Consider the following 22,674-nt stretch of genomic DNA (forward strand, 5'->3'; position numbering starts at 1 on the left):
TATTATGGCTATAACTAATATTCTCACAAATTAGTCGATACTAGAATTATTTTTTTAAACTGGACCCTTTCAAGTAAAGATTTTTATATAAACCTGTGAGGACTGCCATTGTCTCAATAGGTACCATAAGCCTACGTTGTCGTATTAGTTTACAAATTGCGAAAAACCAAATTAAATTTGAATTTCGCGGGCAGGCCCGTCGCTTCCACCTTAGCCTTTGCCTTCAAAGTACGGAAATATAATACACAAATACAAATAATTCGCTCACCCTACTTTGAAATGTCACTGTTGTTAAAACACACAATACATTCTCAGTGTGAACAGTGAAATTTCAAAGTAGGGTATAAAGATGGGGGTTAGTAAAATATTAAGTATTTGGTCAGTTTACTTCAACTTATATATTTTTTCAAGGTTGATTACATCTTAACATGATTAAAAATAAATAACAAATTCTATTTAAAACGAATAATTGTTCAATAACAGAAATAGTAGGTACTTAAGTCAAAAATAACACAATTAATTATTATAATTATGTATATAATTAGGTATGAGTCATAAATTATCGTATATTTATTTGACTACATATTTTGCAAAAATTACAAAATTACCCTGCCATAATTTCTGTTTCTGTATTTTTTGTAATAAGTACAACAAAAAAGTACCTACAAGTTTCATCATTCATTCAATTATTTCTTTTCACTCTCATAATATGGAAAATTAATTAGAACCTATTAATATCTCTCAGTTTTAAAACTCAGTGCAATGGCCAGGAACAATTGACTTTTTCTATTTTATATTTATGCATCGTGATATCTTGAACTACGAAGGGGAATGGGTCATCACCCAAACCATGGCAAGCTGCGCCGTATGCACCGTCGATACTGAGAGCGATTACAGCGCCCATGAAGTCAGGATAGTGAGTCGCTATTCGGTTGATGGCTGTTCTAGCAGCTTCTGTTGGTGATGCACCTCGACGCATTTCTTCGACAGCTAGAAAACTAAAAATGTAGGTTTATAAGTCAGGTTAAATTCTAATATTTAAAAATAAAATTTTAATAGCTCAACATAATATATTATGGTGATGGATAGTGATGGTGCCCAGACATTGCTTTAATACTGGTTGGTACTACACAATTCCCAAAAACAAGGTTTTCTCATGATGTATTTATTTTTTGATAAATTATTGTAAATATTGGTTGAGAGATATCTTTTTTATTGCAAGTTAGACTCGCTTGTGACAACAATCATGTTTAATAAATAGCAATGATGAGGTCTAGATTGGAGTGTGCTTGCCTAGATGCCTTTTCACTCTTGCCTTATGGGCAGTATGGGCATTCCACACCGTATGGGCATTCCACACCTTAAATTTTTGTATTAGAAAAACGTGACTTTTTTTTTAATTATATGGACTAGCGCTTGGCTGTTATCAGCCCTGCTAGCAAGTGATGATGCAGCCTAAGATGGAGCGCGCTTGCTAGAAGTTGCCTATTCACTCTTGACTTGAGAGTACCCATATTAAAAGTGGGAGGAAAAACTGATGCTGGAAGGGTGTTCAAGTAGATTGGAGAGTATGTGCAAGTAGATTGGATGTCAACAGCATAACTATGCCAATGTTCACAGTTTCTCACTATTCTGTAGAAGAATAGTGAAGGAGGAACAAGGTTGTGAAGTTCCTGAGCACACTCTCCCAATATTATTTATGCAAAAACATTATTTAGAAAATTATGAATAAAAAAAAACTATTAATATTCACCTAGGGAGGAACCTAAGCATGATATCACCATCACCAGTTGCAGTAGCCCCGCCTACAGTATTGTCTGCATAAGCGCCTGACCCTGGAATAGGAGAATCCCCAACTCTCCTGAAAATAAATTAAATAAACATTATAACTTGATTGCAGTTATTAGATATTCATGTAATCTACTTCCATAATCTACTACCATTTCTGTGATCTAAATTAATCTAAATCCAGTGCTATACCATCACATTAAGCATTATGAAAGAGGTAGCAATGCCATTTTAATTTAGTTGAGAGATTGTGTAGAACACAATTAGTCATATTGACTTATTTTTGTGCAAAAATCAAGGCAGCAATGGTCTCATTTAGCATATCTACTAAAATAACCACATACAGTGTGGTTAATTCTGTTGTACAAAATCTCTACTAAATTGATAGTTCTAAATCTAGTGCTATCCTTTTCCACAGAGAGCATTATGAACCTGACAATTTAGTTAGGAGATTGTGTACAATTAGCCACAATACATACCTATATAATGCATGTTTTTTGATATGTTTACTTTGTGTTGTGTGCAATAAAGAATAAAAATAAATAAATAAATACATACACTTACCCAGGAATTTTAAATTTAGCCCCATTTGTTGAAGTACCAGCCGCTACATCACCCTTTCTATCAATGGCGACCATTCCAATTGTGTCATGGTTAAATCTATCAACTTTTATGGGCAGCCAATTGTAATATTTGTGCCTAAAGTTATCTATCTTGCTATAAGGTCCACAAAACTTGCTCGGATCAGGTGTGACACCCTGTGATAAGATAAATGAATCTTGAAGTGTTTTAGATCTTCAAACTATCTAGTAGTAAGTACTTAAGATATTGTCTTAAGTATGTCAAGGATAATTAGGAAGACCACAAACTAAAAACAAAATATTAGACTTTTAAATAAACTTAAACAATATAATAAGCATTCTTCATTTTGTGGAATACACAAGTAACAACAAGCTTAATTAAAACAAACAAGTAACTTTGCAATTGTGCATTGTTGAGTCTTTGCCTCCTGAGGAAGCTCTGGTGTCAGAGTAAAACATAATATGTTGAGTGTGTTTTAGAAGATTTGTGTATTGCGGTGCATTTCATTTGCTTTTCCTGCATGTTCAGTAATGGGAGGGCAGGCAGTGGATATAACATGCTGCAGATTATACCTACCGTACAGATTTGTCTGTTTTAGAAGATTATAGCAACTGAAGCTTGTTGTTCCTTGGGTATCAAACATTAGCAGACAAGTAGGTAGGTTCATCACAAACCATCCAAAAGTTTGGTTGACAATGATCCCTGTAGTACCATTTAAGCCACATTCTTTTAGAATCTGGTGTTGTTAATGTTTCTTCATGGAAACCCATTCGCACAGCAAATTGTGTTGCCAACTCTCCAACCAGAATAGAATGCTTTGTGTGTTCTAAAACATGCCTCGCAACAGAGGCGGCATGTTTAACTCGTCTGAGGGCTGCAACTGCACCAACATTCATTGTTCTCCTGCAAAAAATATTATTTAATAGGAATAAAATTAACTAAGTCTAAAAGTTGTATTACAGATGCTACTAATGTAAATATTTTGATGTTTAGTAAACTAATGCACTATTGTAATGCAAAATTCAATACTGTAAGCAATTTTTTTACTACCCGTCCATTATAAGAGCATCAAGTGTAGTTTCACCATCTTCGTCAGGGCTTCCTCCATAACCCACAGTTCCATCACATTGCTGCTCCTCACAAATTGATGTTCCCCTCTCAATCGCATCCAGAGAATAGCCTCCTTGCTTTAGAATATTCCAAGCTAGTGAATAATAATATGAATAAATAAATAAAACAGTAATATTATTGGTAATTTTGGAATAGATAGATAAGTATACATGTATTGTTTGTATAAAGTAACTTTTTTAAACTTTGAGGAATTTCCATAGAATCCATAGCAATAATTTCTTACCGGTAATTGTAGAATTGACAAAATTCCACGTTGTTATCACTATAGGAGTGTTTTGTTCGCTGTTAACAAACAGGGCTAGGGTTAGTGAGAGAAAAATGCATATTTTTGACATATTAATATTTTGGTAAAGAATTTTCTTATTCACTTTGGTTTAACTAAAATAATAATTAACTAATCGAAAACTTAACTATTTTTTAACATAATTTAATCGTCAGGTCAGTATCCTGGTGTTATTCTGTGGTGTTATTGGTGATGGTGATCTGTGGTTGTCGCGAACCAAAGAGAATGTCTATTATACATTTGCACTGTGTATCTTGTATCTTATAAATCTATGGTACAGCTACTTTAGTCAAAAGAGCTAGAACCCAGAGTCGTAAAACCAGTTGAAAAAAAAAAACTAAAGTTAACAGAAAAGAAATCCTAAAAACGAAAATCAAACCCCCTATTATTTTTAAATTTAATTTAACAAAAGTAACAAAATGGGAATGCAAAAATTTTGCCGTGAACTGCCCAAATTAGTAAGAACAAAATGTGACTACCTAGGTACCTACATAATTTTTTTGGAACATTATTAATCTTTATTCTTCTCTGTCAGGAGTTGCATGCTCATCTAAATGGCTCATTGAGTCGCTCAACTATGCTGCAACTGCAAAGGTGTCTAGCTGATAGTGGGATGACTGATAAATCTAATGCATTTCTAGACGAGTTTCAAATAGCTGCAGGTGACACAAGAAACTTGGCTGAGTAAGTCAATATCCAATTAACACTATTTATATCTAAGAGAAAATAAGTGTTTAAAAATTTCCACAAAAACTTGTCACAGAGTTATTTGCAGTGTTAATACTTTAATAGTCTACTCCATAGTGTTCAACACGTAAGTGATTTATGAAGTCCTTAAAAATTCCCACAAAAACTGTCACTGTTATTTGCAGTCTTATTATCTACCTAAAGTGCTCAACTAATTTGTTTCCATTGATTGGTTTTATTTACATTTTCAATACAATTTAGTAACCTTTCTAAGCAGGTACTTAATTATTTTACAGTTGTTTCCAAGTATTCAACATTGCACATGCACTAACAAGCACTAAAGAGACACTTGCTATGGCAACTGCATTAACACTTAAAGAATTTGAAGACGATGGGTGCTGCTATATTGAACTACGAAGTACACCTCGTCAAACACCACATATGACAATCAGCGAATATATTGAAACCATCGTTCAGACTATGCTGTAAGGCATTTGTATTACTTATGCATACTAATGACTCATTTATCTTATAGCTCTTGTATGGGTACATGCTAGTTTATACAATTCTATTTAAGATTTATTTCATTCAGTGACAAGTTAATGCCTGTCACCAATCTTCACCAGCACCTATGTAACAACATCAGTTAATGCAGCCTAAAATGAAAACACACTAGAAAAACAGGAACCATTTTGTTCACAAGAAATACATTAAATTGGCTTGCCTGTTCTCATACTTCTAATTTGTAAATTCTCAATTCTCTTAGATAACTATCATAAGATGAATTTTGTGAAATTCGTATTTGTAAATGAACTTTCCTAATTAAAATTGTACAAATTGCAGGACCACCACAAACATGTCAATCATACCCTGTCTCATAATATCACTAAATAGAAGTAGCTCTCAGAGAGATGCGGATATAATTGCAGATTATGCTATTGAATATCACGCGAAATATCCAGATATTGTAGTTGGCATTGAACTAAGTGGTAATCCTGCTATCGGAAACTTTCAAGATTTTGTACCACCATTGACTAGGGCAAGAAATGCTGGTTTAAAAGTATATACCTACATATGTTATTTCATATTGCTGAGTATCTTTATGGTACTCAATGCCACAAGAATCTAGCCTACTTTAGTAGAAAATTATATATACTATGTAGAAACCTTCCTTAAATTGCTTTTTTGTAAAAAAAATATTATTGTAAAAAATTTATAGGTATTTTTTTTCAACTCATACATATTGTGCTAACAATGTGGCTTTTTAATTATTATTACCAAGATTTAAAGTATCTTAATTTGTATTTGCTTACGACCCATTAGGCTGGCTTAGGATTAGAACATATTGGTGCATCTTTTACTATTCCCATTTTGTGGCATCTACTATTTGGTGTGTTTGCACCCAAGTGTAAGCATAGTTAAAAAAATACTTAATGATTATTATGATTAAACATTCTTTACAACAGATACAACAGGGAAATTATAAAAATGTTGGGCCAACCATTCGAGTGTTTGTAATAAATAATATTTTGCAGTAAATGATTGAATTTTAATTTCTTTACAGATAAAATCCTCAATTTTTATTTCAGATCACATTACATTGCGGGGAAATATGCAATCCAAAAGAAGTCATTGAAATGTTGAATTTCAAACCCGAACGGATTGGCCATGGTGTTTGTATACATCCACAATTTGGTGGTAATGATGAAACTTGGGAATTGCTGTGCAAGTCTCAAATGCCTGTTGGTGAGCGTATTATAGATATATTCTCAAGGTACATATATTCTAACCCATAGGATATGTAAATATTGATAGCATTGGGTTTATGATGAATCTGAAGAATTATAATATAATAAAATTGGAAACTTACTGCACCTCTAACTGTCGGGGCTAGAAATTGAGATTTTGTATGTGGGCTCTTATAATGTAGTATGACGTAGATTTATGACCACAATTAATAATAATTAATCTATCTGTAATCTGGCAAAAATTATTTTAAGACCTATGCTTAGTAACTTTTTGAAGTTAAATCCACCCAGGTCCCACATTATTGTACTTATAAAAATTTTTGGTTCAAGAAATGTAAAAAGAATAAATTATCTGTAGTATGCAATAATTTCATTTTGTTTGTTTACAGAAATATGTCTAACAAGTAATGTGAATACAAAATCAACACCAGATTATAACTGTCACCACTTTAAGGAACTGTATAATGCCAATGTGCCTATTGTAATATGTGTAAGTATTAAATCATAATGTAACCAACAAACACTCATTGACTAGTGGTGTGTATTACTAATATTACCAAAATGTGAAGTGGCCCACATATTTTGTACTCCTGGTTTTTTAGGGTTCCATATTTTCAGACAATAAAAGGAACCCTTAGATGATCACTTTGTTGTCTGTCTGTCTGGTCACGTCTGTCAAGACCTGTCAAGGGAATCAAAACCTATAGGGTACTTCCCATTGAACTAAAATCATGGGTTTGTGGTTACATCACAAAAAAAAATTTATAGGTATTTCTTGTATGATGGTGCGAAACCCATCGTGTGGAGTAGATTCGCACTAAACCAGTTTTTTTTTTTACAGACTGATGACAAAGGAGTGTTTGCAACATCACTTTCGCAGGAATACCAAATCTGCGCTGAAACATTTGGAATTGATCAATCAAAACTTGCTAGGCTAAGCCTTAGCGCTTGTAATTATATATTTGCAGACGAGAAACGGAAGATGCTTATGGATAAATTACTAAATTTTATAAATAAAAACGAATTATAATTTTAAAGAAAACATTTTTTTTCGCTAACCATCAAACCCAATCCTCCCCAAAACTTTTTTCAAAAATGTTTAGCCAAAGGGCCATGATTGCTCGATTAGTCCAAAGGACCAAGATGTAGACGTACCTATTTACGTATTGTATGAATATTCTAAATTTTAAATAAACTGGTGCGCCAGATATTAGCCTTTTTCAGCTTGCTGTGGCGGGCCGTAGTTTGGACTTTGGAGAGCGCCGATCTAACCCAATATAATAGGACTCTGTCTCGACTCTTGAGTCTTAAACAATAGTCTCTTATCACTCATATATTATTTCTAAGGTACCTAACCTACTGTTAGATATATTTCACCGTCGCGGTCGGTACCCCGCGGCGCAAACTACCGTTTGTTTGTTTTTTGGTCGGGGTCGTAGTGATTATATTATTCTCTTTGGTCGGTGCAGCATTCAAATCACCGAATTAAAAAAAATAGAATCACCGCCAGAAAAAACAACAAAAACGATTTTTTATTTCGCGGTATTTCGAATGTATCACGATTCACGACTGAATAAAGAATCAAGAATTATTCTTTGTTTAAGGTTATGATTCTTTGTGAAATCAAGAATTTTTTTTTAACTGGTTATACGGCTCTGGATTCTAGTTTCTAGCATTTTTGAACCTTCTAGATTCTAAATATGTAGGTGTAGGTAAGGTTCTAACCATAGGCTTAAAAATCAACGAATATAAAGGATTTTTCTTGTTGGCTTTGACCTAATCTGACATATTATGTCTTAAAATTTCGATGACCTGCGGCCATGGAACTAATACCTAATAATATGCTGCGGGTGACGGGTCTAATACCCATAGAGGTAATGTTCTATATCTATGGTTAATCATCGGTATTCTAGTTTTTTTTCAACTGACTTTACGGATCCGGATTCTAGTCTTTTTTAACCTTTTAGATTCTATGAGATTTACAACCATAGACCTGAAAGATCAATGAATGAAGGATATTTTCTTTTTGGCCTTGATTGTCAATGTCTTTTGGTCTTCCGTCTTTGTAGTTTATGGTCTATTTCTTAACCTAAAATAAAAAATTAAATTGAATATAATATCCAATATCGTCCTGTTTTAAATTTAAAAAAAGCAAGAAATTCTTTGGAAATTACAAGATGAGCGAGCTACCTGACTTTTCATCGAGCAGCAAACCAGGAGACTCTGAATTGCAGGATTTTCTCTTAGTAGAAAAACAAAAGGCTCAATTTCATGCCCAAGTAAAAATGTTTTACTACTAATTTCTAGGCTACTGTTAATTTAAACCTGGATCTTAATCAATTTAGCAAACTTAGAAAAAGAATTATATATCCAATATTTGTATAATATGATTTTTCAATTCCTCATAAAATTAGTTTAGGCTGTCCTTTTATGTTACGATGAAACATGTATGAATAATCTTGCAATGTGAAAAAAGTATACATTCTGCTATTTACATATTATTTATTAAGTAGGTACATTACCGTTCTTATGAATTTACTATATACTTACTGATAAATGATAAGACTGCCTAAAATAGGTAACTTTAACTTATTTCAGATTCATGAATTCAATGACTTCTGCTGGGACAAATGTGTAGATAAGCCGGGTGTGAAGCTTGACTCCAGAACTGAAACATGCATTTCCAACTGTGTAGAACGATTTATTGATGTGTCATTATTAATCACTAATAGATTTGCACAAATGCTTGAGAAGGGAGGAGGCATGCATTGAAGCTTTTACCTATAATTTTATTTAGTAAAGTATGGTGTACCGAAAGCTAAGCAAAGTTTTGTGCAGAATTCAACAATCATTACTATCTTGTTGGTAAATTAAGTAGTTAGTTCATTTTGACAGACCCATTTATCATACTGGAATTTCATTTAATTTATGTCAATGTTTAGGTGAGTTTATTACAAACTATAGTGGTAAGTATAATAAAATATATACTTACTATAAACAATATTGCTATTTGTTGTAAAAATACTCCAATCAAAAAATGTGATCCATTTAGTAAATTATTTAAATGTCTACTAACTTATGGCCACACTATTTCCTCATACAAAAGATTTAAAAAATCCCATGAGAACTTTGATTTTCCAGGATAAAAAGTACCTAGCCTGTCATTTGTATCTTTAACACCCTTTTAGAGATGGATATTGGATAGTATCAGAAAAGCAGTGTATTATTGCATTTTTTTTATTTAAAAGATAAATATTAAATAAAACTCATTGTTGTATACATGTTATTAATTTATTTACCTTGTGTATAAAATGTTTCATAATTTCCTTGAAAATTGCTAAAAGATAGATTAGAATAGTTTTTTTTATTGAGCTGGTGAGTAAAGAAGCAGAAATCAATTCTGCTGTTGTAAGTAAATTTTAAAACCAACCTTAATTAATTATAAATCTGACAGAACTTCTTAAATAGGTATCTAATGCTAGTGTACTAGTTTTTTCTGTAGAAATAGGTTTTATTTGAACCAGTTTTACCCACATATTTTAAGATTGATAGTACAACAGAATTGATTAAATATCATTATTATATTTTTCATTGCTGTTACTTTATTAAATACATTTGTCAAAACCTTTTATAACAATATTGGTTATAATAATGAAAACCGTAAGTCCCAGCATGTTATCCAAGTGTATTCTTGATGTTATAAAAGGTTTTGGCTGTATGATGTAATAATTTATCTTCCAACTCTGCCCAGTTTAGTATCTGTGCGTGGATCCGCTGTGACAGTCTGAACGGCAACTAAAGCTTCATTGATCTTTGTTTGAAGCTCCCTCAGATCTTGTATAAAGAGCAGTTTCAGTACATCAACTGGTTGGTTCACCATGTTGAATTCATTTCTAGGATGATCAGGATGAGGTGCAGTTTTTAATATCTTAGCAACAGCTGCCAAACGAAATTTAGGATCTGGGTGGGGGCCCACTCCAGCCAGTGCACAGATCCTTTCAACCCCTGCTTTGAATGTTGGACTGCTGACTATAAAAAATACAAACAACATTTATTACATATTCCTGCATTTACTAGTATTTAGTACTCTTACTTTGGTCTGTTTATTAGATCTTTTAGTTCTTATCTAGACTCATACTTACAATCAAGGTTATCCAGTGGGTTTGAAGATACAACATTGGGAGTTGCCTTCTTTGGTTCTTCCACTTTAACATTCTTATATTTAGTCACTGCAAACATAAATAATGTTGTACACATACATATGTCTATATTGCATTCTGTTTCATAGCTAAATATGTTTAAGCCTCAATAGCTCAATTCAATTAGCTTCAAATGGTTCTAAACTTACATTATACTCTTGTACAAGTTTTAATTATTTTAACACTAAACATATATAAACAAAACTAAAGGATAAGCAGATTTATATGTATAATATTTATTAAAGAATATCTTTATAAATAAAATGATAAAACTGGCTGACTTGACCCAATATTGAAAATTGCTTTAATATTTAAAAGCTTTAAACTGAAAGATCTAGAAACTTGAGATTTTGCAAGTAGGTTCTCTTTAAAACGTAGAGTCTCACTGAGAAAGAGTTTTGAGAGAATCCAATAGGACCTTTAAAAAACTTATCCATATAGTTGTGGGCCTTATCAAAAGTATAACCTGTGATATAACTTACCATTATCAGCATACTCTAATCTAACAGCGTAGGACAAGAGCCAATTTAATTGCTCATTCGGCAGTCCTTGGACTACGGGGCTCACCAAATCTGTTTGATATGTATCATACGCTCTCTTCCACTGATCACTCTCTATGTTTCTTAGACCTTCCCGTTCTTCTATTTTATAATGCCTGATCTTCTGATCTTCCAGCCAAAGCACTACACTTCTATACTCTTTTTCATCTAGAAAAAAATACATTATTTATAAGGACGAAAACCGATAGGTAGCATCAAAATTTTCTCAATATCACTCAAAATAATGGTTGGGTCGTCATACCTTCGCAATTAAAGGCTTCTGGATTAGGATGACCGAGAGCAGTTAACTTTAGCTTAAAAATATTACTCATTCTACTTAATTTGTTTTTACTTTCAGTTGTATTTTAGTATTTTTCAATAAAATTTCATTGAGACCGGTCTTTATCCGCTTTGTCTTGGCCAAAGAGTATGTAACATAACTCCGCTGGGAGTTTAAGTATTCTGTGGTATGTAATCATCACTCAAAGAGAATATAATCCATAATCACTACGTTCTCGCTCGGACTTCGTCTGTGTTGGTGTTGACTGGCGGGCGTGCTCTGCCTTTTTGGAGTGTTTTTTTTTTTTTGTTAAAACTGACTGGAAAGCGCTAGAGGGGGTGCCGTGCGTGTGTCGGCGAGCGCCGGCACAGACAGGGTCCATACTTGTACAGTTTATATAACTAACTAACTTGTTACTTGTTGTTGTTGTTGTTTAACTATAAACTTGACATTGGCTAATCTTTGTAAAGCCAGACGAGAGAGGAAAAAAAACGTTCTCGCTCTCGCATGGAGTGACGGTGACATGACAAAACCACAGATATGGCGTCACTGACACTGACACATTTTGTTGATAAATAAACCAAAAAAAAGAAACTCGAAAACTAAATACATAATTTATTCATTTACATTTTACACTAACTTTACAAGTTACGGTGCCTGTACTGGAACTTGAAAGATCTCAAATTATTAAATCAATAGGTATCACAAATCACAATGTCTTGGGTAAAAGAAAATTGTTTATCGTTCTTCCAACTTTTTTGTATTAAAGTTGTAAAAACTGGTAGAATACCGCAACATTTAGCCTTGATTATGGACGGAAATCGTCGCTACGCCAAAAAACTCAGCGTAGGTAGTACAGAAGGACATAATAAAGGGTTTGATAAACTCTCCGAAGTTTTGAAGGTTAGTACCTGTACTTTATGCATATTACCTAAGATTACCTACATATAAGTAAACTGAGTCATATCAGAGTACTTATTTTTTTTTTGTTTTGATTAGTGCATGTTTCCTTCTCCACAGTTTTCTTCTAATTTATGGCTGGGTATGTCATATAAAAGAGCATATTCCAGCCACAGACATGAATTTACATGTACATCGCTGATTCCAGCTTATTGTAAGCACTAGGAAAATATTTTATTTGTTAACTACTAACTGAAGGTTTTCTCGGTTAAAATGTATGAAAATTATTTTTTAATACAGTTGCTCAAAAAGTGGCGTATTGCAGGGACGTATAGCGTTCGGGATGTGGGCTATTACATAATCGTGCTTTTTCTTTACCTTTCCCGCACTCGTGCTTTTTCTTTCCCAACTGTCAAAATATTAAAAAGAAAAACCAACCAAGAAGTTTTTACTAAAAAAATTCATAGAAGTTTTTATGATTCATGCAAATACGTATTTTTAATAAGAAGCTACTAATTTGTTTCAATATCAGATTTAATGATTTGATTGAATGAGTTTGGTTAGGTTTCATTTCATTTCATCTCATTAAATTTCATTTTCATTTCATATCAATAAAAACTTCTACTGAAGACTTGGCTGTATGGGCATAGTTCCCTTTGCCTACCAGAATGGGTGAAGAAAAAAAAAACTCTGCTTATATTCTACGGTTGGCGCCATTTTTCAGAAATTTTCTTTGCGAGTTTAGTTGTTGGTTGCCTAAAATGAGTAATTTCGACCCTAGTTTTTTATATCTATTAGCAATAAAGTTGTTTTAAATTAAATTAAATTAAGTTAGTTGAGATTATTGTGTTTTTATTATTTTATTAAATTGCTTCATTTTTTCGCAACTGTATTAAAAATAGTCGTTCAGTACACGTGCGGAACCGTCATTGCAACTCGTTCCGACTGTCAACCCTCGCCTTCAGCTACGCCTCGGCTCGGGTAGACATTTGTCGGAACTCTTTGCAATGACAGCCTTTCCGCACTTGTAATGAAATATACTATTTAGGACTAAGTTTGATCTTTTCTGTATGTTTCTGTTTTTTTTTTGTACTGTATACTGTGTTTGTGCTATGGTCCCAATCAAACAATATTTATTTATTTATTAACTATATTTGACCAAATTACTGGCTAGCTGCCAGCATCAGCGGGCTAAAACAAGAAATTTTGATTATTTGCTCATTGTAATAATGGCTTAATGTATGATATTCTTTCTGCTACTGTAAAAATACAATTTATTTAAGTAAATTGTGGTTTTTAATACTAAGCCTTTAAAATAATATAATATACCCTGAAAAAAATCTGTATTAATCTATTGACAATGTCAATTGCTCAGGCTCAGGAATAGAGGATAACCAACTGCAAAAATAACTTTGTTTCTAATAATCTTGCTTTAGGATTTTTGTTTGCATGTCTTTTGAATTCTACTATATAAGTCTGTAACTATACATATTATATGCTCTGACAATAATTGACAATCAATTGACCGTAGGTCAATTCCAGAAAACCTGCAACAATCATTATTACAATTGCAATTGTTGTGATTGGCTGACTTTATGGTATTATTGTTACATCAATGCATTGTAGCCAATAGTGAGCAAGTGTTGGCCAATCAGATGTGATTGCGATTGTTATACTGCAACTGTACCTATCCTTATGTAATGTAATGTTCACAGTGGTGCCTAGACCTTGGTATTCCTGAAGTAACAGTATACGCATTCAGCATTGAAAACTTTAAACGGAGCCAAGATGAGGTAGACGCCCTCATGGAGTTAGCAAGTGACAAATTTAAACGGCTTTTAGAAGAAATGTAAGTATGTGATAGGGTTGATTTATACTAGCAGCGAATCAAAGCGACTTCTATCTCCTGTAAAGCATGGAATCACATGTAATTCAGTTTGATTCGCTGTTTTTTTTTTTTTTTTTTTGATATTTCTAGGCTATCTGCAATCAGTCATTTGCCGACTATAATCAAATTGTATGAATGCGTTGCGGGTTTGGAGAAGGTCACTCCATCAAGAGACTCTTCTCATAGGGTTATCCCTGGCTTTATTGTCCACAAGACAGTTCTTCTATTGTGGCTCGTTTTAGCCTATTTACTCTGCTGCATGTGGTAAGTGACACTGCCAGACTATTCGCATGGACTTCTAGCTTGGCTTTGTGTTTTTTAGCATTATTATTAATTTCTTCTTTGATTGTGGGCATTGCAAGATACTCATATGTGATTCGCTGTTAGTATAAATCGTACACTCTGGCCCGAGAATCGGAACTGAAATAGAGATGCACATTGATTGGAAGATATTCAGAGGCAACTTCCCCAAAGGGAAGAACTCCATGTGTCACAGCTATATTATCAAGTTCTAGAATATATGCCTTCTCTTTAAACGACGAATCGCAAGTGTCAACTGTACTGTCAGGAGAGTTGGATGATTAACAAATCTTGTTTAGTAATTGCAGCAATGGTCTTTTAATTTCTTTCTGGGCCAAAGTTTCCTATCACAAGGCTAGAAGGCCCACCACTAAAAGCCGGCCAAGTGCGAGTCATCTTACTAGTTATCTTACTTTGAAAATTGAAACACATTTTAATTTTTTTTAATTTGTGTGTAGTTTTCCGCGAATTTGTGGAAATTCGCGGTTTTCAGATTTATTCCTGTACTTGTGCTATAAGACCTACCTACCTGCCTACATGATTCTAGGTCAACGGGAAGTACCCTATAGGTTTCTTGACAGACACATCGGAAGGACAGACGGACGGACGGACGGACAGACACACAACAAAGTGATCCTATAAGGGTTTCGTTTTTCCTTTTGAGGTATGAATGAGTATTTGTACATTTTCTGCAGTGATCAAATAAACGAGTGGGGAGTTCGGATGCATGTGGCCGGGCGCTTGTCCCTTCTACCCGCAGAGCTTCAAGCGCTTGTGTCCAAAGCAATGCTGGCCACAAGGCAAAACAACAAACTGCGTCTTAATATAGCCTATAGTTATACTGGTAATATCATTTATCTATTTATTAATTTTTTTCTGCAAATAAATGTATCCTTCCTTTAAATAATAATGAGTTTTCCTTAAAAGATAAACAAATGTCAGTATATTTTTTGCAGAAACGCGTTATCAATGTTTGCCTTTTAAGTAAACTAAGGAAAACTTGCTCAATATGGATCATCATTCACTAGAATTTTGCATTGTGTAAAACTGGACTTCTTAAATCACGTTACCCCGCTTTAGAAGCTATAAATACGCTGTAACTACCTAAGGCCCTATCACCATTAGGTGAACAGTGAGCTGCTAACTGTTTGCTTCCAGTGTCCTTACAGCACCTTATGTACGCAGTTTCGCTTGTCAACTCATTCAGTGAGCGGCTGATTCGCAGCGAACGATACGCGCGTACGGTAAAGTAAAATGAAAAAAAATGAAATTTATTTACCAAATACAAAGTCTTATACAATTTTGCTGTGTCTGGTGGTACCCACATTAGGTAATCCTGCATCGTGGGTATCTAATTCGCATTAACAATATTATGCCGATTTACAATATTTATTTGACACTTGGTTCACAAAGTACAGTACAACCAAATTAATAATGCGCATAGAAATCTTCGTCACTGTTCGGCAACGGTCGTATGATACACATGATATTGACTCCTATTTGTTCATAACAAGGTGCAAAATGCAAGTGCATTGTTTAGGGCTCTTACGATTCAATGATTCGGAATATCTGATCGGATCGGATCTGCATGCGCATTATTAATTTGGTTGTACTGTAAAGTACTATCGAGTTAGCGACCGATAAGCCGCTCAAAGTCAGCCAGCAAACAGTTAGCGGCTCACTGTTCGCCTAATGGGGAGAACGTCACGCATATCGTGATGTACCATTAATTTTGTAGGTCGTGACGAAATAAGTAGAGCAGCATCATATATTATAGACAGCGTTAAAAATAAAGAGCTGACAGCAGATGACATTGACGAAGACCTAATCTCACAGACTCTGGACCTCGGGGAACCAGAGCTGTTGGTGAGAACATCTGGCGAAGTTAGACTTTCAGATTTCATGTTGTGGCAGGTAAGAAAACCCGAAAACACAAAACTTTGCGTTGTATTACTCGTATGATAAAAAACGTTTGCTGACTTATTTTAAAAAACCGGCCAAGTGCGAGTCAGTCTGGCGCACCGAGGGTTCCGTACTCTGGTAATTTTTCCGACACTTTGCACGATAAATCAAAAACTATTATGTATAAAAATAAAATAAAAATCTGTTTTAGAATATACAGGTAAAGCCCTTTCATATGATACCCCACTTGGTATAGTTATCTTACTTTGAAAATTGAAACATATTTTTTTTTTAATGATGTAACCACAAATTCACGGTTTTCGGATTTATTCCTTTACTTGCGCTATAAGACCTACCTATCTGCATGATTCTAGGTCAACGGAAAGTGCCCTATAGTTTTCTTGACAGACACGACGGACGGACGGACAGACAGACAGGCAACAAAGTTATCCTATAAGGGTTCTGTTTTTCTGTTTGGGAATCCCGCGCATTTTGTTTTACTTCAACCATGAGTAAAGGTAGCACGATTTTTTCCAGGTGAACAGAACAGTACTGTATTTCACGGATGTTTTGTGGCCCGAGTTCACAATATGGAATCTGTTGGCCGCCATCATTCACTTCCAAAGGCACGCCCCGCCAGCGTTGCAAGAAAAAGAAAACACACCCATACAACAAGAATTCTTAGAAAAATTGGAAACAAGAAAGTGGCAAACATTAGAGAAAATTGTAGGTTGTTGATAAATAAAATACAATAATAGTGCTAATTGAGTTGTACACAATCCAACTTGACGGGTCTTAAAGTAATTAGCACCATTTGTAGACTTTTTTTTTAATTTATCGACTAGCAATTGGCTGCAGTCATACATCGTGGCAAGTGATGACAGCCCAAGATAGAACCGCGCCCTTTTTTTGTGTGCAAAAGGCTCTGCACGTGGTCCAAATACCTCAAAATAATATTAGTCGATTTTATTCCTACTAGAACTAAAACATGGATGTAAAATAATATACAGTACTGGATTATAGATAAAATGTTAATGAAAAATCATTGTTATTGTAAATTACTATTTTATTTAAATAAAGTTAAGAATTATTGGTACCTAGTTATTGCATTATTCACAACAATGTACAGATATATTTGCTAATATATTGAATACAAAGTACTGAGTGAATATTGTTCATTTTCCTTTCACAGTATACTTAGAATAGGTCTTAGTTGGATCGTAGGGCTCCCATCTGGATGCGGGGAATATGTGTTTGTTTCTTTCGTACCAAGACCTGGAATAAAAAACTTCTTATAATTGACGCAAAATAAGTCCAATTTGAATTTGCAAGTTCGGAAATTGTGTAGGCCATAGACTCGAGTTTAAATACAAAAGCCCAACTGCTAGGTGATTTGCTAACTCAGTGTCTAACACTGATTTTTTTGTTAGTTCTACATTGCTGCTTCACTGGGTGATATTAAAAAAATTAAAATATTTTTTCATAGAAGACCTTCAATGGATTAAAAAATGAGGTCGGCTGCTATCAGTCAGTGGTAGACACTGGGTTAGCGAATCACTCCACAGTCTGTTTTTGTGCAAAGCGCAGTTATATGTAATGTTCAGATTGGACTACATGTTTTACGCCAGATGTATCAAGTCGTGATAGCCTAATGCTTAATTAAATGTCTGTGAGTGATCCTTTTGTACCTGAAATCTAATATTAAGTATTCTGTGGCTGAGCTAAAGCAAGAAAAAGTTCATTTGAAAATTATAATAACCAGGCGCTGCGTTTCCACTCCACTTTGCCGGTGAGCGTTGCGCCTAAGACAAAAATAAAAGCTACGAACCTTAGGAGTACTTTCCCGGCATGGGAGTCTTGCTTTTCTTGTGTGGCGTCGTTCACTAATCTTATGTCGTCTGAAGCATCAAACTGGAATAGAGGACCACTCTTGCCGCGCGCCTACAACAAATGAGATGTATGTGATTAATTGATTATGGTACGTATGTATGTATATGCACTTTATTGCAACACAAATGACAAGTTACAAAAAAAAGAAACTTAAAATTTGAAATTTTAATGCTTATTTTCCCGCGGCAGAATGATTTTGTTTTGAAGTACCTAATTAAAAACTCGCCTTGCAATGCATACGAAGGGTTACGTACTATCGTACAAGAAATGACTTTTTATGAAAAGAAAAGAAAAAAAGAAAGAAATTTTTATGGCGCCCATTTTTAAATTTTTATTATTTGATACTGTAGCGGCAAAAGAAATATAGTTTCTTTGAAAATTTTAACTCCCTAGCTATTACATTTCACTAGATACAGTCCGCTGACGGACGGATGGACAGATAGCTGGGGCTTAATAATCCCGTACGCACCTTTGATTTAATGTAATTAACTAGACATAACGTAGCGGAAGTACTACTAGGCGCAGTCGCACGCGCTACCGACAAAGTGAAAATGTTTAGAGCAAAATAATCTCGAGCGTAGTAATACGGCATAAACTAACCTGCACGCAAGGCCGACCGCGCTTGTATCACTATTGGTACGAGGTCGCTTTCGAGTTTTGTTTTTTCAAAATAAAATAAATCTGCCTTTTTTTGATTCTAACATTTTTTTCAATAAATCGATTGTAATTTGTAATGGTAAAACAAAATTGTTTTCATTTATTGTAATATTATTTCGGGTCTTTCTACTTTTTTATGCATTCACATAGTTTTTAGCCTTCAGGCCCAAAATGTTGAATTCCTAAAATCTATACTAATAAATAAAATTGGAGTGTCTGTCTGTAATTTCGAAATAACTACCACATATTAAGGTCATATGATTATTTGAACGATACCATAACTGAATCACACGTTTTTAAAATTTTTGTCTGTCTGTCTGTCTGTTTGAAAAGGCTAATCTTCGGAACGGCTGAACTGATTTTAACGGGATTTTCACATACAAGTAGAGGATTGACCAGGGTGTAACAGAGGCTACTTTTTTAACCGACTTTCAAGAAGGGAGTTGTGTTTTTCTACCTATGTACACTGAAATCTCCGAGATTTCTGAACCGATTTGCGTCATTTCTTGTTTAATCGATAGAGGAACTTTGCGACATTGTTTCATAAAACATTTGGATTCCAACTCTTCAATACTGATGCTGCAGGGGATCTGACCAATCCACGCGGGCGAAGCTGCGGGCATCAGCTAGTATTGAATATGCAAAATGTTGAACTTCAATTCTCAAAATGTTAAATCTTATCTGAAGGACAAAAAAAGTGTAAATACCTTAGTTACAATGAAATCGTAGAAAGTGTAGTGGTGTGGCAATATCAAGTCTTCTTTCACATACATGAGTTGGTCGGCAGACACCGTTTTCAACTCGCTGAACTCTGGTCGCAATGTATCAAGACATCTTTGCAGAAACTGATATATAGAGTTCCCTGTAACAATAATACATGATACTATTTTTAGGGTACCTTATCTCCAGAGAAAAAAATGATCCTATAAAGGAACCCTTATAGGATCACTTTGTTGTTTGTCTGTCTGTTGTGCCTGCTAAGAGAAAGGAATCAAAACCTATAGGGTACTTCCTGTTGACCAAGAATCATGAAATTTGATCGATAGCAATGTCTTATAGCACAAGTAAAGGGAAAAATCTGAAAAGTGTTAATTTGTAGTTACATCCCAAAAAAATTAAAGTGATGTTTCTTGTAGGATGGTACAGAACCCTTCATGTACGAGTCTGACTCTCACTTGACCGATTTTATTAATTATAAATAATAGAATATTAAAAAATTATAAATAATATAGTATTTGTACACAAATACTAAGGATTAAAAAAATATGAGACAGTCAATTCAGTCATTGCTATAAAATTTGAAAATCAACTTAAATCCTTAATTTTCATAGATTTAGACAATCTTACTTTTTTCAATCCTTATTCTTATTGTCTTTATGATTAGCGATATAAATTATTTTTACTCTAACTTTGATATTTCGAAAGTATTGACCTATCGTGTCATTGCAAAATTTATTTGCAGGATGCTTATTTATGTAACATCTTTGGTATAAAAAACTGTATTAAAATCTGTCTAGAAATTTTCAAGCAGCAATCTAAAAAATACATCTAAATGTCATCCACTTGTGCACTATACTATCTACCACAAAGATCTCTGTGGAGATAAACCCCCATGGCCGAAATTCGATCGCAATTACATTATTATATATTTATTTGTAAAAACAATCATTAACAATTAGGATCAAATCTAACAAATCGGACAAACAAAAGGTGTACAACAGTACTTATTTTGAATAAATGATTTTGACTTTGACTTTGATTAAGGGCCCATCCACAATACATGCGGTTTAACGTCGCATCACAGGAACGACGTCGCACGTCTTGCGGTTCCCATGTAATTCCCGCAATTTGTTGTGCATTGTCTAGAGTTTTACGATCCGACATAGCACCGCAAGTCTTGTAAAAGGCCCTAACTTCAACGACAATGGAATACATTACATGACGCAGAGAGAATTACCTTTTTTCAAGGTGACATTCCGCCTATGCCCAGAGCCGTCCCAGTAGCTGAAAGTGACAGTGATCGGCTCATCCTTGAGGCTGGCTTGCGTCATGACCCACTCCAGCCTCAGTTCCTCGCGAAGCTTCAAATCAGCTTCCTCCCTTTCTCTGTCCGGTAGAAATGACGTATCAACATCTGGATTCTTTTTAATTTTTTTACATACCTGAAAGCAAACTTTTTGAATTTATTTGATGATGATTGATGACACATGATATATAATTTATAACCTTAGCCTTTACTTTACTTAAACAAATTCAGAAATGGTGTGAATCAAGGAAACAAATAGACATGGTGTTATGTTATAGTGTTGGTCTAGGATAGTATTTTTCACGTTCAATCACATGTAAAAAGCAGTATGTGTCACCATGGAAAAAATGTGGAAAAAACCTGTTTTTTTCTAGATTCCCCAGAATTATCAACATTAGGCTTGGCAGGCTGAGGCGACGATGGTGGTATGAATTAGATAAAACAGATTGCCTTAAGAAGCAGAGTAGGGAGTGGTGGAAAAAGTGAAAGGGATGGCCTTTGGCCAGTTATGGGAAAATTTAAGTTTTCCTTTTATACATATATTTAGATATCAAAAAAGTTGGCAAAGTTTGTCCCTTTCTAAGCCACAATATACCCCAGTTTCAATGAATCAACGAAGGTGGTCATCCAAGGTTTTATGACCCAACATCAAACTGAAGATTGTAATGTAGTACTAGTATAGTATCAATTCTTACAACTTCACTCTGATCTCGCCAAGTGGTTTCTGCTTTCTCTTCTTCTTCCTTTTCCTCTTCACAGTCTTCTTCTGAATCTTCATTCAAATCAAATGAGAGAGCTTGGATCTGAAACCAACAGTTGAAAGTCTACACTCTAAAACCTTGTCATTTCAATTAAACCAAACAAGTGAATGCTCACTTTATATCCAAAATATATTTTCTTAGGATAAACAGAGATAGAGCAATGCTTGGACTCGGTTTATCTAAATTCTAAAGTTCCAACAGTTGCAACTGGGTTTATGTTCAAGCATTCAAAAATAAGGTTTCTCTCAAAAAACCTGGATTGATACGTGTGAAGATAGACTGTTAAGAATAAAAGTCTCACATAGGTTAGCATGGCATAGGCAGAAGAATGTCACTCTTTTGCACATAATAAAATTATACCTGTCGCTTTTGTTTATTTTTCTGCGCCTGTTTGGCTTCAATTTCTTTCTGTCGTTCCTTCTCTTTTTCTGCTTTCTTTTGAGCCAGTTTTTTCTCTCTTTCACGTACTATGTGCTCCTGCTTGGCTTTCATTTCGTCAAGGGTCACCAAACCTATGGTGGAACTCTTGAGTTGCTGTTCCACTGCGTCATAATGTGTGGCGAATTTGTTTTCAATGTTTTCTATCTTGAGGTCCTCTTCGATTTTCTTCTTTCGAAGTTCTATTTCCTGCTGGGCTTTTTCACGTTTCTTCATCAGATGCATGGCTCTGCCAGCTTCCGACGCTGCACCCTTGTAGTGAGCCATGTTTATTTATTTCCTTTTTCGAAGCTATATGAGTTTTACTATATTATCAGTGGTTTATTTTCACCAAATCGAAATCCACAATATGAAACTCTTCTTATTTCTTGTTTTGTAGCTTTTTTCAGTTTTTGGTGCTGGTCTTTGATGAAATCCACATCAACTTTTTCAAAACAAAGTAGTCTGACAGCACAGACCAATAACATATTGGATATCTGACAGTCTGTGATTTATTGACATTTGACATAACATTTTTTTAACCGGTGTTTTAGCTCTGGGTTCTAGCACTTTGACAAAAAACGAGTAACTCAGACAAAAGTAATGGTGTTGACCAAAATTGACCATGGACCTTGGTACTCTATAACTGCTGAGTGCAAGCAAAGAAAATAATATAATCACTACGATTTTAGTGCA

The 22,674-nt window shown here is 34.3% G+C and overlaps 6 protein-coding genes across 8 annotated transcripts; 3 read left to right on the forward strand and 3 right to left on the reverse strand.

Moving 5' to 3' along the window:
- Nucleotides 1-496: 496 nt before the first annotated feature.
- LOC123866225 (N(4)-(Beta-N-acetylglucosaminyl)-L-asparaginase-like) lies at nucleotides 497-21,562 on the reverse strand. 2 transcript variants are annotated; one of them, XM_045907664.1, is made up of 8 exons: nucleotides 21,547-21,562; nucleotides 18,853-18,866; nucleotides 3,725-3,851; nucleotides 3,421-3,574; nucleotides 3,045-3,273; nucleotides 2,353-2,546; nucleotides 1,754-1,861; nucleotides 497-998 (listed from the first exon to the last, which is right to left on the reverse strand). In XM_045907664.1, the coding sequence occupies exons 3-8, from the start codon at nucleotides 3,834-3,836 to the stop codon at nucleotides 755-757; spliced, it is 1,041 nt and encodes a 346-aa protein (XP_045763620.1). In that variant the 5' UTR covers nucleotides 3,837-3,851; nucleotides 18,853-18,866; nucleotides 21,547-21,562; the 3' UTR covers nucleotides 497-754. The 2 variants fall into 2 exon arrangements, with proteins under 2 accessions (XP_045763620.1, XP_045763619.1); XM_045907663.1 differs by lacking the exons at nucleotides 18,853-18,866; nucleotides 21,547-21,562 and having other exon boundaries at nucleotides 500-998; nucleotides 3,725-3,906.
- On the forward strand, nucleotides 4,099-7,261 carry LOC123866226 (adenosine deaminase-like protein). Its single transcript, XM_045907665.1, has 7 exons — nucleotides 4,099-4,242; nucleotides 4,320-4,468; nucleotides 4,768-4,956; nucleotides 5,315-5,531; nucleotides 6,061-6,217; nucleotides 6,609-6,709; nucleotides 7,061-7,261. Exons 1-7 carry the CDS (start codon nucleotides 4,204-4,206, stop codon nucleotides 7,247-7,249), a joined length of 1,041 nt encoding a protein of 346 aa, XP_045763621.1. The 5' UTR covers nucleotides 4,099-4,203; the 3' UTR covers nucleotides 7,250-7,261.
- LOC123866235 (mitochondrial import inner membrane translocase subunit Tim8) lies at nucleotides 8,270-9,498 on the forward strand. The gene is made up of 2 exons (XM_045907677.1): nucleotides 8,270-8,498; nucleotides 8,818-9,498. Exons 1-2 carry the CDS (start codon nucleotides 8,397-8,399, stop codon nucleotides 8,989-8,991), a joined length of 276 nt encoding a protein of 91 aa, XP_045763633.1. The 5' UTR covers nucleotides 8,270-8,396; the 3' UTR covers nucleotides 8,992-9,498.
- Nucleotides 9,782-11,395, reverse strand: LOC123866233 (RNA transcription, translation and transport factor protein). Its single transcript, XM_045907674.1, has 4 exons — nucleotides 11,220-11,395; nucleotides 10,901-11,125; nucleotides 10,362-10,448; nucleotides 9,782-10,248 (listed from the first exon to the last, which is right to left on the reverse strand). The coding sequence occupies exons 1-4, from the start codon at nucleotides 11,287-11,289 to the stop codon at nucleotides 9,950-9,952; spliced, it is 681 nt and encodes a 226-aa protein (XP_045763630.1). The 5' UTR covers nucleotides 11,290-11,395; the 3' UTR covers nucleotides 9,782-9,949.
- On the forward strand, nucleotides 11,760-17,285 carry LOC123866229 (dehydrodolichyl diphosphate synthase complex subunit DHDDS). Of its 2 annotated transcripts, XM_045907667.1 has the most exons (6): nucleotides 11,760-12,140; nucleotides 13,853-13,986; nucleotides 14,116-14,289; nucleotides 15,021-15,169; nucleotides 16,064-16,239; nucleotides 16,765-17,285. In XM_045907667.1, exons 1-6 carry the CDS (start codon nucleotides 11,952-11,954, stop codon nucleotides 16,963-16,965), a joined length of 1,023 nt encoding a protein of 340 aa, XP_045763623.1. In that variant the 5' UTR covers nucleotides 11,760-11,951; the 3' UTR covers nucleotides 16,966-17,285. The 2 variants fall into 2 exon arrangements, with proteins under 2 accessions (XP_045763623.1, XP_045763624.1); XM_045907668.1 differs by lacking the exon at nucleotides 14,116-14,289 and having other exon boundaries at nucleotides 11,767-12,140.
- LOC123866228 (protein FAM50 homolog) lies at nucleotides 17,289-22,455 on the reverse strand. The gene is made up of 6 exons (XM_045907666.1): nucleotides 21,922-22,455; nucleotides 21,496-21,603; nucleotides 20,732-20,936; nucleotides 19,482-19,636; nucleotides 18,056-18,168; nucleotides 17,289-17,502 (listed from the first exon to the last, which is right to left on the reverse strand). Exons 1-6 carry the CDS (start codon nucleotides 22,264-22,266, stop codon nucleotides 17,403-17,405), a joined length of 1,026 nt encoding a protein of 341 aa, XP_045763622.1. The 5' UTR covers nucleotides 22,267-22,455; the 3' UTR covers nucleotides 17,289-17,402.
- Nucleotides 22,456-22,674: the final 219 nt, after the last annotated feature.

The sequence above is a fragment of the Maniola jurtina genome, chromosome 6, assembly GCF_905333055.1.
Source record: "Maniola jurtina chromosome 6, ilManJurt1.1, whole genome shotgun sequence".
NCBI classification, from domain to species: Eukaryota; Metazoa; Arthropoda; class Insecta; order Lepidoptera; family Nymphalidae; genus Maniola; species Maniola jurtina.

Bases quoted from the DNA above. Each gene is read 5' to 3' on its own strand.
- LOC123866233 (XM_045907674.1), bottom strand. From the start codon at position 11,289: ATGAGTAATATTTTTAAGCTAAAGTTAACTGCTCTCGGTCATCCTAAT. The intron at 11,126-11,219 runs GTATGACGACCC...ATTTTTTTCTAG, and splicing joins AGAAGCCTTTAATTGCGAAG to ATGAAAAAGAGTATAGAAGT. The intron at 10,449-10,900 runs GTAAGTTATATC...TTATGTTTGCAG, and splicing joins ATTAGAGTATGCTGATAATG to TGACTAAATATAAGAATGTT.
- LOC123866226 (XM_045907665.1), top strand. From the start codon at position 4,204: ATGGGAATGCAAAAATTTTGCCGTGAACTGCCCAAATTA. The intron at 4,469-4,767 runs GTAAGTCAATAT...ATTATTTTACAG, and splicing joins GACACAAGAAACTTGGCTGA to TTGTTTCCAAGTATTCAACA. The intron at 6,218-6,608 runs GTGAGCGTATTA...GTTTGTTTACAG, and splicing joins CAAGTCTCAAATGCCTGTTG to AAATATGTCTAACAAGTAAT.
- LOC123866225 (XM_045907664.1), bottom strand. From the start codon at position 3,836: ATGTCAAAAATATGCATTTTTCTCTCACTAACCCTAGCCCTGTTTGTT. The intron at 3,575-3,724 runs GTAAGAAATTAT...ATTATTCACTAG, and splicing joins TGTCAATTCTACAATTACCG to CTTGGAATATTCTAAAGCAA. The intron at 2,547-3,044 runs GTTTGTGATGAA...ATCTTATCACAG, and splicing joins GTCAACCAAACTTTTGGATG to GGTGTCACACCTGATCCGAG.
- LOC123866229 (XM_045907667.1), top strand. From the start codon at position 11,952: ATGTCTTGGGTAAAAGAAAATTGTTTATCGTTCTTCCAACTTTTTTGT. The intron at 15,170-16,063 runs GTAATATCATTT...TTAATTTTGTAG, and splicing joins TATAGCCTATAGTTATACTG to GTCGTGACGAAATAAGTAGA. The intron at 16,240-16,764 runs GTAAGAAAACCC...GATTTTTTCCAG, and splicing joins CAGATTTCATGTTGTGGCAG to GTGAACAGAACAGTACTGTA.
- LOC123866228 (XM_045907666.1), bottom strand. From the start codon at position 22,266: ATGGCTCACTACAAGGGTGCAGCGTCGGAAGCTGGCAGAGCCATGCAT. The intron at 21,604-21,921 runs GTATAATTTTAT...TGTTGGTTTCAG, and splicing joins AAAATAAACAAAAGCGACAG to ATCCAAGCTCTCTCATTTGA. The intron at 18,169-19,481 runs GTATTTACACTT...CATTTGTTGTAG, and splicing joins ACGATTTCATTGTAACTAAG to GCGCGCGGCAAGAGTGGTCC.
- LOC123866235 (XM_045907677.1), top strand. From the start codon at position 8,397: ATGAGCGAGCTACCTGACTTTTCATCGAGCAGCAAACCAGGAGACTCT. The intron at 8,499-8,817 runs GTAAAAATGTTT...AACTTATTTCAG, and splicing joins AGGCTCAATTTCATGCCCAA to ATTCATGAATTCAATGACTT.